This window comes from Hypanus sabinus, chromosome 7, assembly GCF_030144855.1.
Source record: "Hypanus sabinus isolate sHypSab1 chromosome 7, sHypSab1.hap1, whole genome shotgun sequence".
NCBI classification, from domain to species: domain Eukaryota; kingdom Metazoa; phylum Chordata; class Chondrichthyes; order Myliobatiformes; family Dasyatidae; genus Hypanus; species Hypanus sabinus.
The window spans coordinates 677188-691740 of record NC_082712.1 but is presented as its reverse complement, the minus strand read 5'-3'; the positions used below and the strand labels follow the sequence as shown (position 1 = coordinate 691740).

The window sequence follows — 14553 nt, the reverse complement described above, 5'->3', positions numbered from 1 at the left end:
ACCAAGAAGACACTAGAGAGTGTTCCCACAGTAGCAGGAAGCCATTCTGAAGGAAGCCACGTGCGTTAGATTCCAGGATTGGAATTTGTGGCTGGAATCACAGAAAACCGCTTTTAACTAACATCGGGGCGAGGAAACCAACGCTCCCCCGATTTCATGGAAGATTCATCAAGACTCGGCCAGTTCTTTCTCTTCTCCCCCAATCTCTCTCTCTAGGTCGCCCCACGTGAAACCCAGCGATTTTCAAAGGGCTGAGGCCTGCAGACTTTCTGAGTGACTTTTATATTTCCAACGGACAATCTATTAACCCCTAGACAACAGCAGAGCTCACTTCTTAATGATGATTATCACTATACCCGCGCTTTAGATTGAGTGTTGACGATGTGCACTATCTGAATGTATGTATTAACCCTACTTTTGTGTCCCTTTATAAATAAAAACGTTTGAAAATAGTGACATCAGACTTCAACGGACCTCTCTATCTTTGCTGGTAAGTTCTCCAGTTACGGGATTCATAACAGTCTACTGTTACGAGGCAAAATGTTTTTGGCGGCATGAAAAAAAAAACATGCATTAGCCGCACCGTAGTATAGGCCGCAATGTTGCTGCAGTGTTCAAAGCGTGGGAAAAAAGTAGCGGCTTATAGTCCTGAATTTATGGTATACGGGAGGATGTGCGTTGATTACCGTGCATCGGGATCGACAAAAAATTGGAAATTCTCTTATTATGTAAGTCGAAACAGATACATCCAGTATTATTTAGCATCAGTTAGTCAAACGTTTGTCTTAGTATATAGTATATATTTTACCTTTCTATGCATATAAAACATTTAAGAACGTACGTTTCAGCGCCGGGCTCGGGAAGTTCCCGAGTTCGATCCAGTGACAGACCACTTCCGAGTGCGTTCCATCCATACCTGGTTGATGTGAAGGATCAAAAACCCAAAACCCAATAATTAAGCCACTGCGTTGCTTAGTAATAATTGTAGCTTTCATCGGGGCAGGGCCTTTCTCACTTTATCCATTAAAATTGTTCCGATCATTGACCGACTGTAGCCTAACGCTTTTCCAATGACCGATGGACTTTCACCTCTTTCCAATCGCATTATTATTTTCACTTTATTTTCGATCGTTATCGTGATTATTTTCGTGAACAGAAAGACTGCGGATTCAGAGCTCTGCGGGGTCATAATGTCCACTGCTCTGCAACAGGTTGAATAAGGGATTTGAGCATCTGTGTTTTTTAGTATCCACGAGGGGTTCCAGAACCAATCCCTCACGGATAAGGAGGACTGACTGTACCAGAATTGGAATGGTGGATTCTAAAATTGATAAACTGACAAATGGTAACCAAAAGCCTAAAACAACTGTATCTGCCGTCCAAGAATCTTTGAGGAATTTGGAATCTCAATATCAAACGCTTAAAAGGGACACTAATAAAACTGGAAGACAACAAGAGACAATACATCATGTGATTAAAGAGCAGGAGGTAAAGTTTTCTACTATGAAAAAGAAAATTGCTGAGGTTTTGTTGGAACTATCAAGAATTAAATAGAAAATGATTGATCTGGAAAGTAGAAGCCGAAGGATGAATTTACGTATACTGGGTTTGCCTGAAAATATGGAAACTGGTGAGCCATTAAAGTTTTTCACGAGTATGTTATACTCACTTTTTAATGTGATACTTGAAACCACTCCGCTAATAGACAGGGTGCACCCAATTCCCCACAACAAGCCATCGGTTGAGATGAAACCACGAGCGGTAATTCTGTGTTTACATTATTTTGCTACTAAAGAAGCAATTCTTCAAAATGCCAGGAAGCAGGGTAAGTTAACTTACAATATTATGGAGTTTCGTATAGTTGAAGATTTTGCCCTTGAAGTTTATGCACACAGAATTAGATATCGAGAAGTGACGGCAGATCTGCATAGGAAAAATCTTCACTCACCTTTGCACTATCCTGCCCACTTGATAATTTTTCTGCCTAACGCTCGTCCTAAACATCTTGATTCTCCTGAGGAAGCTAGGAAGTTTCTCAACGAGTTTAAATCGGTTGCCGTAAGCAACTTCTCCAGTGCCATTCTGCAAGCAACTTCAACATTTAATCCTTAGCTGACAATCGTGTGTAGTTGAATAGTTTAAAGTCTAATCAATGTTCTATGTCTGTATAGTCATCGCTATGATTCTTGGTTTTTTTTTCATTTTTTTAAGATTCATATAAATTTAACATAAGTCACAACATATTATTGGCTTGAAATATTTTTTTCTAAATATATGATCAATTTTTTACTTAATGAAGTTAAGATGACTGCTGTTAATTAAGTGCTAGCATCTATTAGACATAATATTGAATTCAATCTTTAGTCAAAAGTCGTTTTCAGCTCAATCGTTGAAAGTTTAATTTACGTTCTTTGTTGGTCCAGACATTGTATGGTAGTTTTATTTTTTTTCCCTTCTGCTTTGTTTTAGGATCTGTAAGAGTTTAATACTAGATGAATCATATTACTTGATTAGATTTTTCTTTTTTGAATACATGATCAAGATTTATTAAATTAATTTCAGATGGCCGCTGTTAACTACGTTTTAACCCCTGTTAGACATATTATTATAATTCTTGGAATTTTTTGATTTTTTTTCTACACATCTGATGTTGTGTCTTGAGTCATTGGTGTTAGTATATAAGTTTTTTTTTAAAAAAAGAGTCTGCCTATTAGAGACATGGGTTTAGGGGTGTAGTTAGCTTGCTATCCGTCTATTGGATAGTTTTTTTTCTGGCTTTGTGGGAAGGGGGTGGGGCTACTAGTCTAGGTTTTTTTTCGATTGGGCAGTCCTGAGAGGTTTTCTTGTCAATTATGTTGTTTTTATAAATCCTTAAATTAAAATCTCAGTATGGAGGTTAATAAAATTAATATAATTTCCTGGAACCTGAACGGCTTGAATCAACCTATTAAGTGTAGAAAGGTTTTTAAGAAATTGAGAACATTTCAAGCCAATATTATTTTTGCACAAGAGACCCACATCTGTAGGGAAGATGAAAATCATTTTTTTTTAAATTTTGGAAGGGTTCTCAATACCACTGACAATTTCAAAAAATATAGGAGTGTCTATTTTTATTAATTTTAAAGTCTCTTGTACATTTTAATACTGTCATTGATTCAATTGGAAGATACTTAATTGTTACTAGCTTGTTATGTGGTCAAAAGGTGGCATTGGTATGTGTGCACGCTCCTAATATAGATAGTCCTGAATTTTTTAAGAAGTTATTTTCTGCACTGCCGAATTTAAATAAATATAAGTTGATTATGGGCGGTGACTTCAACTGCTGTCTCAATCCCTCGATTGATAGGTCCACAGAACCATAGAACCATACAACACTACAGCACAGTACAGGCCCTTCAGCCCTCCATGTTGTGCCGACCCATATAATCCTTAAAAAAAATACTAAACCCACACTACCCCATAATCCTCCATTTTTCTTTCATCCATGTGCCTGTCCAAGAGGCTCTTAAATACAGTCAGCCCTCCTTATCCGCGGGGGATTGGTTCCAGGACCCCTCGCGGATACCAAAATTCACGGATGCTTGAGTCCCTTATGCAACCTGTCTCAATCCAGTGGACCTTAGGAACCAGTGGAACTGCAGACCTTATTTAACCTGTCTCAGTGTGGTGGACATTAAGACACGGCGCCAGAGCTGAATGCTGAATGCGCAGTGGTTCTGTTCACGAAAATAATCAGGATTGAAAATAAAGTGGAAATAATAAAGCGATCGGAAGGAGGTGAAACGCCATCGGTCATTGGAAAAGCGTTAGGCTACATCGATCAACTAGAGGAACAATTTTAAAGGATAAAGTGAGAAAGGCTCTGCCACAATAAAAGCTACGATTATTACTAAGCAACGCAGTAGTTTAATTATTGGGCTTTGGGGTTTTGGGTTTTTGATCCTCACCTCAACCCGGCATGGTGGAGAGTGCACTCGGGAACGGTCTGTCCTGAGTCCTGAGAACTTCCGTTCCCAAACCCGGCGCTGAAACATACGTTCTTAAGTGTTTTACATGCATAGAAGGGTAAAATATATGCTATATACGAAGACAAATGTTTGAATAACTGACGCTAAATACTATCGGTTGTACCTGTTCCGACTTATCTAGTAAGAGAACTTCCGATTTTTTTCAATCTCAATGCACATCCTCCCGTATACTTTAAATCATCTCTAGATTACTTATAATACCTAATACAATGTAAATGCAATGTAAAATGGTTGTTATACTGCATTGTTTAGGGAATAATGACAAGAAAAAAAGTCTGTACATGCTCGAACAACAAGTGCTGGAAGAGCACTTCCGGGTTTTTGCGATCCGCGGTTGGTTGAACTTGCGCATGCGGAATCCGAGGATAAGGAGGGCTGACTGTACCCCTAAATGTTTTAGCTTCCACCACCATCGCTGGCAAGTCATTCCAGGCACTCACAACCCTCTGTGTAAAAATTTACCCTTGATGTCTCCCCTAAACTTCCCTCCCTTAATCTTGTACATAAGCCCTCTGGTGTTTGCTATTGGTGCCCTGGGAAACAGGTACTGACTATCCACCCTATCTATGCCTCTCATAATCTTGTAGACCTCTATCAAGTCCCCTCTCATTCTTCTACGCTCCAAAGAGAAAAGTCCCAGCTCTGCCAGCCTTGCTTCATATGACTTGTTCTCCAAACCAGGCAACATCCTGGTAAATCTCCTCTGCACCCTCTCCATAGCTTCCACATCCTTCCTATAATGAGGTGACCAGAATTGAACACAATACTCTTAAGTGCGATCTCACCAGAGATTTGTAGAGTTGCAACATGACTTCTCTACTCTTGAACTCAGTCCCCCTGTTAATGAAGCCTAGCATCCGATAGGCCTTCTTAACCACCCTATCAACCTGTGCAGCGACCCTGAGGGATGTATGGATTTGAACCCCAAGGACCCTTTGTTCATCCACACTCTTAAGTAACTGACCAATAATCCTGTACTCAGTCTTCTGGTTTGTCCTTCCAAAATGCATCACCTCACACTTGTCCGGATTGAACTCCATCTGCCATTTTTCTGCCCAACTCTGCAGAGTGTCTATATCCTCTTGTAACCTTCGACCACCTACAGCTCCATCCACAACTCCTCCAATCTTCATGTCATCCGCAAACTTACTCACCCATCCCTCTGCCTCTACATCCAGGTCATTTATAAAAATCACAAATAGCAGGGGTCCCAGGACAGATCCCTGCGGCACTCCACTAGTCACTGACCTCCAGGCAGAATACTTTCCTTCCACAACTACCCTCTGCTTTCTTCCTGTAAGCCAATTTTTTATACAAACAGCCAAGGTTCCACTGATCCCATGCCTCATGACTTTCCAGATAAGTCTCTCATGAGGGACCCTGTCAAATGCTTTGCTAAAGTCCATGTAGACCACATCCAATGCCCTACCCTCATGAACTTCTTTTGTTACCTCTTCAAAAAACTCAATCAGGCTTGTGAGGCACAATCTTCCCTTCACAAAGCCATGTTGACTATCCATGAGCAGACTGCACTTCTTCAAATGCTCGTAGATCCTATCCTTAAGAATCCTTTCCAGTAGGTTGCATACCACCGACGTAAGACTCACTGGTCTATAGTTCCCAGGTTTCTCCCTATTACCTTTTTTAAACAAGGGAACTACATTTGCCATTCTCCAGTCCTCCAGCACTTCCCCTGCAGCCAAAGAGGATTCAAAGATCATAGCTAATGCTCCTGTGATCTCTTCTCTCAATTCCCACAACAACCTGGGGTGTATCATATTAGGCCTTGGGGATTTATCAATCTTAATGTACTTAAGAAGATCCAGCACTTCTTCCTTAATCTCCACATTGTCCAGTACACAGGCCTGCTCTACTTCGACCTCATCCTGATCAAGATCCTTTTCACGTGTGAATACTGAAGCAAAGTATTCATTTAGGACCTCCCCAACCTCACCGGTCCATAGTTACCAGGTTTCTCCCTATTACCTTTTTTAAACAAGGGAACTACATTTGCCATTCTCCAGTCCACCGGCACTTCCCTTGCAGCCAAGATCCTTTTCACTTGTGAATACTGAAGCAAGGTATTCATCTAGGACCTTCCCAACATCCTCCGCCTCCAGGCACATGTTGCCCTCTTTATCCTTTAGCGGTCCCACCTTCGTTCTCATCCTCCTCCTATTCTTCACATATGCATAGAATACCTTGGGGTTCTCCTTAATCCTACATGCCAAGGACTTCTCATGCCCCCTTCTAGCTCTCCTAAGTCCTTTTTTTAGCTCATTCCTGGCTACCCTATATTTCTCATAAGTGCCTCCTACTTCCTGCTTCTTATATCTAACATATGCTTCCTTTTTCCTCTTGACGAGTTGCTTCACATGTTTTGTCAACCACGGTTCCCTTTTCCTACCATATTTTCCTTGCCTCAGTGGGACAAACCTATCCTGAACCCAGCTCAAGTGGTCCCTAAACTTCTCCTACATTACTTCTGTGCGTTCCCCTTTGAACATCTGTTTCTAATTTACTCTCGCTAGTTCCTGCCTCATCCCTTCAAAGTTAGCCTTTCCCCAGTTAAGCATTTTACCATTTCATCTGATTTTATCCCTTTCCATAGCTATTGCTGAAGCTAAGGGAGTTGTGGTCACTCTCACCAAAATGCTCCCCCACCAAGAGGTCTGTCACCTGGCCTGGTTCATTACCCAGAACTAGATCCAGTATAGCCTCTCCTCTCGTTGGCCGGTCCACATACTGTGTCAGGAATCCTTCTTGAACACACCTGACAAATTCAGCCCCATCTATTCCCCCTTGCACTCAGGAGGTGCCAGTCAATATGAGGGAAGTAGAAATCACCCATAACGACTACCCTGTATTTCCTGCACCATTCTAAAATCTGCCTGCTTATCTGCTCCTCGATGTCCCGAGGGCTATTTGGGGACCTATAGACTACTCCCAGCACAGTGATTGATCCCTTCTTATTTCTGACTTCCACCCAGACTGACTCTGTGGACACTCCTTCTGCAGCGTCCTTCCTTTCTATAGCTGTGATACTCTCCTTGACCAGCAATGCCACCCCCCTCCTTTTCTACCTCCCATCCTATTCCTTTTAAAACACCTGAACCCCAGGACCTGCATCATCCAAACCTGCCCTTCCTCCAACCAAGTTTCAGTAACGGCCACAACATCGTAGTTCCATGTACTAATCCATGCTCTAAGTTCATCCTCCTTGTTCCTAATACTCCTAGCAATGAAATAGACACATTTCAACCCCTGTAACTGGCTACAATTATGTTCTGTCCCCTGCCTGTCCTTCCTCATCAACTCAGAACTCTTAGCATCATGCCCTTGTCCTTCTAGCTTAATCCCTGCACTCACATTCTGATTCCCACCCCCTGCCAAACTTGTTTAAACCCTCCCCAACAGCTCTATCAAACCTGCCAGCCAGGATATTGGTCCCCTGGGATTCAAGTGCAACCCGTCCTTTTTGTACAGGTCACACCCACCCCAAAAGAAGTCCCAATGATCCAGATATCTGAATCCCTGCCCACTGCTCCAATCCCTCAGCCACGCATTTATCCTCCACCTCATTCTATTCCTATTCTCACTGTCACATGGCACAGGCAGTAATCCCGAGATTACTACCTTTGAGGTCCTGCTTTTCAACTTCCTTCCCAACTCCCTGTAGTCTTCTTTCAGGACCTCTTCCCTTTTCCTACCTATGTCAGAAACATTCCAGACCCTGGCACCTGGAAGACAAACTACCATCCGAGTTTCTTTCCTGCGTCCACAGAATTGCCTGTCTGAACTATAGAGTCCCCTATCACTACTGCCTTCCTCTTCCTTTCCCTACCCTTCTGAGCCACAGGGCCGGACTCTGTGCCAGAGGCATGGCCACTGTCGCTTCCCCCAGGCAGGCTGCCCCCCCAACAGTACTCAAACAGGAGTACTTATTGTCAAGGGATACAGCCACAGGTGTTGTCTCTAGTACCTGACTCTTCCCCTTCAATCTCCTGACTGTGACCCATTTCTCTGTCCCCCATGGCCCTGGAGTGACTACCTGTCTGTAACTATTCTCTATCACCTCCTCACTCCCCCTGACCAGACAACGGTCATCGAGCTGCAGCTCCAGTTCCCTAACACGGTCCCTTAGGAGTTGCACGTCGATGTACTAGGTGCAGATGCGGCCGTCCGGGTCGCCAGGAGACTCCAGGACCTCCCACATCTGACACCAACCACAGAAAACTGGCCTCACATACATACTACCTCCTTTTACAATCTACAACTGCCTCACCTCGTCCTGTTATCACTGAAGCCCCTGGAGCCAAAGCCCTTTTACTCTGCTGCCCGCTCCCAATGCTGCCCGCTGGATATGGCTGCCTTCTATTTAAACTGCTCACGCTCAACTGGCTGATGTCACGCGCCTGTGCATTCTGGCCTCTCTCTTCACCAGAGAACTCAAAATGTCTTCCCGCTGGAAATCCTTAGGTGCTCTCCCGCTACCTTCTTGCTCCAACCAATCCGTGCCTTCCTAATAAGGCTGCGTCCTGCATTAATTTGTTTTTACTTGAATACTGTGTGTTAAACATTTGGAGATTTCTACATTCTAAAGATAAAGATTTTTCCTTTTTTTCACATGTACATCATAAATATTCAAGAATTGATTTTTCTTGTTAGATACGCGATTGGTATCCTTTGTTGCTGATTGTGCGCATGACGTTATTGTGCTGTCAGATCACGCGTCTATGAAACTCACACTGAAGCTTTCTGATAACTCACGGAAGACAGCTCAGTGGAGATTCAATGCTGCACTGCTCCATGATTCAACTTTTTTAAGTTTTATAAAAGAGCAAATCTCTTTATTTTTTGAATTAAATACAACTGAGGGTATATCAAAGTTGGTTATTTGGGATACGATGAAATCTTTTCTTAGGGAACATATAATTTCATATACAGCAGGTTTAAGGAAGAAAACTAAAGTGGAGCTTTTAGTGATTACTAACAGGATTAAAGAAATAGATAAAGTTTATTCAGTATTACCTACTGAAGACTTATACAAGGAAAGGGTGAAACTTCAAATGCAGCATGACTTCGTCCTGGAATGAAAAGCCTCATCCTGAGAGCAGATGCAGCAGAGACAGAGGAATTATGAGAAGGGGATATCATTTTTGCAAGAGACAGGGTGGGAAGAGGAATAGTCCAGGTAGCTATGAGAGTCTGTAGGCTTATAGTAGATATCAGTAGATAGGCAGTCTCCAGAGATGGAGACAGAAAGATCAAGAAAGGGGAGGGAGGTGTCGGAAATGGACCAGGTAAATTTGAGGGCAGGGTGAAAGTTGGAGGCAAAGTTAATTAAGTCAATGAGCTCAGCATGCGTGCAGGAGGCAGAACCAGTGCAGTCGTCGATGTAGCGAAGGAAAAGGGAACGGATACCCGTATAGGTTTGGAACATGGACTGTTCCACAAAGCCAACAAAAAGGCAGGCATAACTGTCTCTTGCAAAAATGCTATCCCCTTCTCACAATTCCTCCATCTCCGCCGCATCTGCTCTCAGGATAAGGCTTTTCATTCCCGGATGAAGGAGCTGTCTTCCTTTTTTAAACAAAGGGGCTTCCCTTCTTCCACCATCAACTCTGCTCTCAAATGCATCTTTCCCATTTCCCACATATCTGCCCTCACCCCATCTGCCCACCACCCCACTTGGGATATGGTCCCCCTTGTCCTCACCCACCACCCCACCAGCCTCCGGATCCAACGTATAATTCTGTGTAACTTCCGCCACCTCCAACGGGATCCCACCACCAAGCACATCTTTCCCTCACCTCCTCTTTCTGCTTTCCGCAGGGATCGCTCCCTACACGACTCCCCTGTCCATTCAACCCCCCCCCATCCCTTTCCACCGATCTCCCTCCTGGCACTTATCCTTGTAAACAGAACAAGTGCTACACCTGCCCTTACACTTCCTCCCTCACCACCATTCAGGGCCCCAGACAGTCCTTCCAGGTAGGCAACACTTCACCTGTGAGTCGGCTGGTGTGGTATACTGCGTCTGGTGCTCCCGATGTGGCCTTTTATATAATGGTGAGACCCGACGCAGACTGGGAAACCATTTTGCTGAGCACCTACGCTCTGTCCGCCAGAGAAAGCAGGATCCCCCAGTGGCCACACATTTTAATTCCACATCCCATTCCCATTCTGATATGTCTATCCATGGCCTCATCTACTGTCAAGATGAAGCCACACTCAGGTTGGAGGTACAACACCTTATATACCGGCTGGGTAACCTCCAACCTGATGACATGAACATTGACTTCTCTAACTTCTGTTAATGCCCCTCCTCCCCTTCTAACCCCATCCCTGATATATTTAATTATTTTCCCCTCCCTTTTTTTTCTTTCTCTCTCCGCCCATCACTCTGCCTGTTCTCCATCTCCCTCTGGTGCTCCCCTCCCCCTTTCTTTCTCCCTAGGATCTCCCATCCCATGATCCTTTCCCTTCTCTAGCTCTGTATCCCTTTTGTCAATCACCTTTCTGGCTCTCAGCTTCACCCCACCCCCTCTGGTCTTCTCCTATCATTTCGCATTTTCCCCTCCGCCTCCTACTTTCAAATCTCTTACCATCTTCCCTTTCAGTTAGTCCTGACGAAGGGTCTCAGCCCGAAACGTCGACAGTGCTTCTCCCTATACATGCTGCCTGGCCTGCTGTGTTCCACCAGCATTTTGTGTGTGTAACTTTTTAGATTTGTTCTTGGGTAATTGTCTAATGTCTTTCACTCAGTTAGTGGATAAATATGACCTATCTAATGTACACTTCTTTAGATATTTACAAATTAGGAATTTTCTACGTAATTTACTGCCAGATTTTCCTTTGGCTTATTCGCCCAATATTATTGATACTCTTTTTCAGGTCAAACCATTTCAAAAAGGACTAATAGCTATAGTTTATAAATGGTTATTGAACTCGCGTATGTTATCTAATGATAAAATTAAAACTGCATGGGAATTGGAGTTTCCAAAGTCACTTTCAAATAATCAATAGGATAAAAGTTTTCATTTGGTAAATACTACTTCTATTTGTGCCTGTCGTCCTTGATACAGTTCAAGGTAGTGCATCGGACGCATATGTCAAAGGACAAATTAGCCCGTAATTTTTCTAATATTAATCCTATTGGTGATAGATGTCATATTGAGGTGGCTACTTTAACTCATATGTTCTGGTCTTGTATTAAGTTAGATAATTTTTGGAAAGAAGTCTTCAAAACTTTGTCAAAGGTTCTGAATTTGGATCTACAACAGAATTTACTTACGGCAATTTTGTGGATCATTCCTTTGGAAGCAGGAGATGTTCCTGCTTCCGCTCAACGGTTGACAGCTTTTACAGCTTTACTGGCTAGGAGAGCCATTTTGCTTAAATGGAAGGATTCTAATCCACCTACTGTTATTCATTGGCTTACCTCCATTAAACCCTGTTTAAGTTTAGAGAAAATAAGAAGTCAGACATTTGATACATCCTCTAAATTTAAGGAAACTTGGTGACCTTTTATTCAATATTTTCATATGCTCTGACTTATGGCCCTTCCAGTTACCTTTCTGAAGTTTTGGATTTGATCAGAAATTTTTTCCTTGTTTTTTTGGCTCTTACTCTCAGTTTCAGCTGCCCAGTTCTTTTTTCTTTTTTTGTGTTTTGGGTTTTTTTCTGTATATGTCAATTATAAAAGTTTCTTTATTTTTTTTCCTTTTTATGGATAAGAAGAGAATCAATTAGTTTTCTCTTTATTATAAACTATTAGATTAATACTTTGTTTGATCTTGATTATATTTATTATTCCTTTTATTCGAACTGTTACTGATATAGATATGTGATAATTCTCCTAGTTTTTATATTTATGTGTGTGTGTGTGTGTGTCTGTGTGCGTGTGCATGTGTGTACTTTTTTATTTAACTAATAAAAAGAATGATAAAGAAAGGATCTACTCACTGCGTCAGTGACCTCAATCTCATAAACCTTGTGAAAGGTTTCTCGATCGAAAAACAGTAGTTTACCGCTTCCCTGTCCCTTCCGCACAGATGTCCCCGTTACCAGCAGCTTATCATCAGGGCTGAAGCAGCAATCTGTCCTGCAAAAGATTCATATTATTTCCACTGTAGCAATCATAAGGGAGAAAATAATGAACGTGCCCAGACTGCAGTTAAGGCTTTAGTGGAGTTTTGTGAAGAAATGAGCAAAGGAGGCATTGTTGAAAGAAGATACTGTTGCCAGCAACAGGACAAAAGACATCTCGTTGGGGCCTTGCACTGACAAAGTCACTCTAGCCAGGAACCATGGAATGGAGTGAAGGGTGCTCGTGTTAAAGAAATACATGGTTGAAAAATTGTCTGTCCATAAATGTATGTCCTGTAATACTGGACATTTCCACTTGACATCCCTGGCTCTGCTGACTATATTTGGACAGCAGATACCTCAATCATGCTGTACATGTAATGGCCATTTGTAGCTTTCTGGACTTTGTGACATGGCACCTGATCTTTAGATAATCAGATTTCATTCAGACTTCAGCCATCCAGTGCCTGAATCACCAACCATTCAAAGCACCTTCCCTATCACTTCTTTTTTGACTGTGGGATCACATAGAAAAATAGAAAATAGGTGCAGGAGTAGGCTATTTGGCCCTTAGAGCCTGCTCTGCCATTCATTATGATCATGGCTGATCATCCAACTCAGAACCCTGTACCTGCCTTCTCTCCATACCCCCTGATCCCTTTAGCCACAAAGGCAATATCTGACTCCCTCTTAAATATAGCCAATGAACTGGCCTCAACTATTTCCTGTGGCAGAGAATTCCACAGATTCACCACTCTCTGTGTGAAGAAGTTTCTCTTCATCTCGGTCCTAAAAGGCTTCCCCTTTATCCTTAAACTGTGACCACTCGTTCTGGACTTCCCCAAAAATCGGGAACAATCTTCCTGCATCTAGCCCATCCAATCCCTTTAGAATTTTATACGTTTCAATAAGATCCCCCCTCAATCTTCTAAATTCCAGCGAGTATAAGCCCAGTTGATCCAGTCTTTCTTCATATGAAAGTCCTGCCATCCCAGGAATCAATCTGGTGAACCTTCTTTGTACTCCCACTATGGCAAGAATGTCTTTCCTCAGATTAGGGGACCAAAACTGCACACAATACTCCAGGTGTGGTCTCACCAAGGCCTTGTACAACTGCAGTAGAACCTCCTTGCTCCTGTACTTGAATCCTCTTGCTATGAATGCCAACATACCATTCGCCTTTTTCACCGCCTGCTGTACCTGCATGCCCACTTTCAATGACTGGTGTACAATGACACCCAGGTCTCGTTGCACCTCCCCTTTTCCTACTTGGCCACCATTCAGATAATAATCACCTTGCGGAACACCTGCATTCAGTCTGCAGGGCAACCCTGAGCTTCCTGCTGCCTGTCACTTTAATTCCACTTCAGCCTATTGGTCTGTGAAACCCTGTTCTGTTATAGTGAGGCTCAACATCAATTCTATCTCCTTTACCATAGCATTGGACAGGGACAGGAACAGACAAGTTAGGAAAGCAGTTAATTGGAGTAAGGGGAAATATGAGGCTATCAGGCAAGAACTTGGAAGCATAAATTGGGAAAAGATGTTCTCAGGGAAATGTACGGAAGAGATGTGGCAAATGTTCAGGGGATATTTGCATGGGGTTCTGCATAGGTACATTTCAACGAGACAGGGAAAGGGTTAGGGTACAGGAACTGTAGTATACAAAGGCTGTTGTAAATATAGTCCAAAAAAAAAGAAGTGCTTATGAAAGATTCAAAAAACTAGGTAATGCCAGAGATCTATAAGATTATAAAGCTAGCAGGAAAGAGCTTAAGAAAGAAATTAGGACAGCCAGAAGGGGCCATAAGAAGGCATTGGCGGACAGGATTAAGGAAAACCCCAAGGCTTTCTACAAGTATGTGAAGAGCAAGAGGATAAGACGTGAGAGAATAGGACCAATCAAGAGTGACAGTGGAAAAGTGCGTATGGAACTGGAGGAGATAGCAGAAGTACTTAATGAGTACTTTGCTTCAGGAAAAGGACCTTGGTGTTTGTAGGGATGACTTACAGCGGACTGAAAAGCTTGAGCAGGTAGATATTAAGAAAGAGGATGTGCTGGAGCTTTTGGAAAGCATCAAGTTGGATAAGTCACTGGAACCAGACGAGATGTACCCCAGGCTACTGTGGAAGGTGAGGGAAGAGATTGCTGAGCCTCTGGCGATGATTTTTGCATCATCAATGGGGACGGGAACAGTTCCAGAGGATTAGAGGGTTGCAAATAATGCTCCATTATTCAAGAAAAGTAGAGATAGCCCAGGAAATTATAGACCTGTGAGTCTTACTTCAGTGGTTGGTAAGTTGATAGAGAAGATCCTGAAAGGCCGAATTTATGAACATTTAGAATATGATTACCAATAGTCAACATGGCTTTGTCAAAGACAGGTCGTGTCTTATGAGACTGATAGAATATTTTTGAGGATGTGACTAAACA

General features: G+C 42.6%; 1 protein-coding gene across 2 annotated transcripts in view; it reads right to left on the bottom strand.

Annotated features, from left to right (window-relative positions):
• LOC132396487 (WD repeat-containing protein 70) overlaps window positions 1-14553 on the bottom strand; it is a 182490-nt gene that overhangs the window by 30899 nt on the left and 137038 nt on the right. For both annotated transcript variants that reach the window (XM_059974030.1, XM_059974029.1), the window contains exon 13: window positions 11997-12135. In XM_059974030.1, the coding sequence (XP_059830013.1) occupies window positions 11997-12135 (139 nt within the window). The remainder of the gene's footprint in view (window positions 1-11996; window positions 12136-14553) is intronic.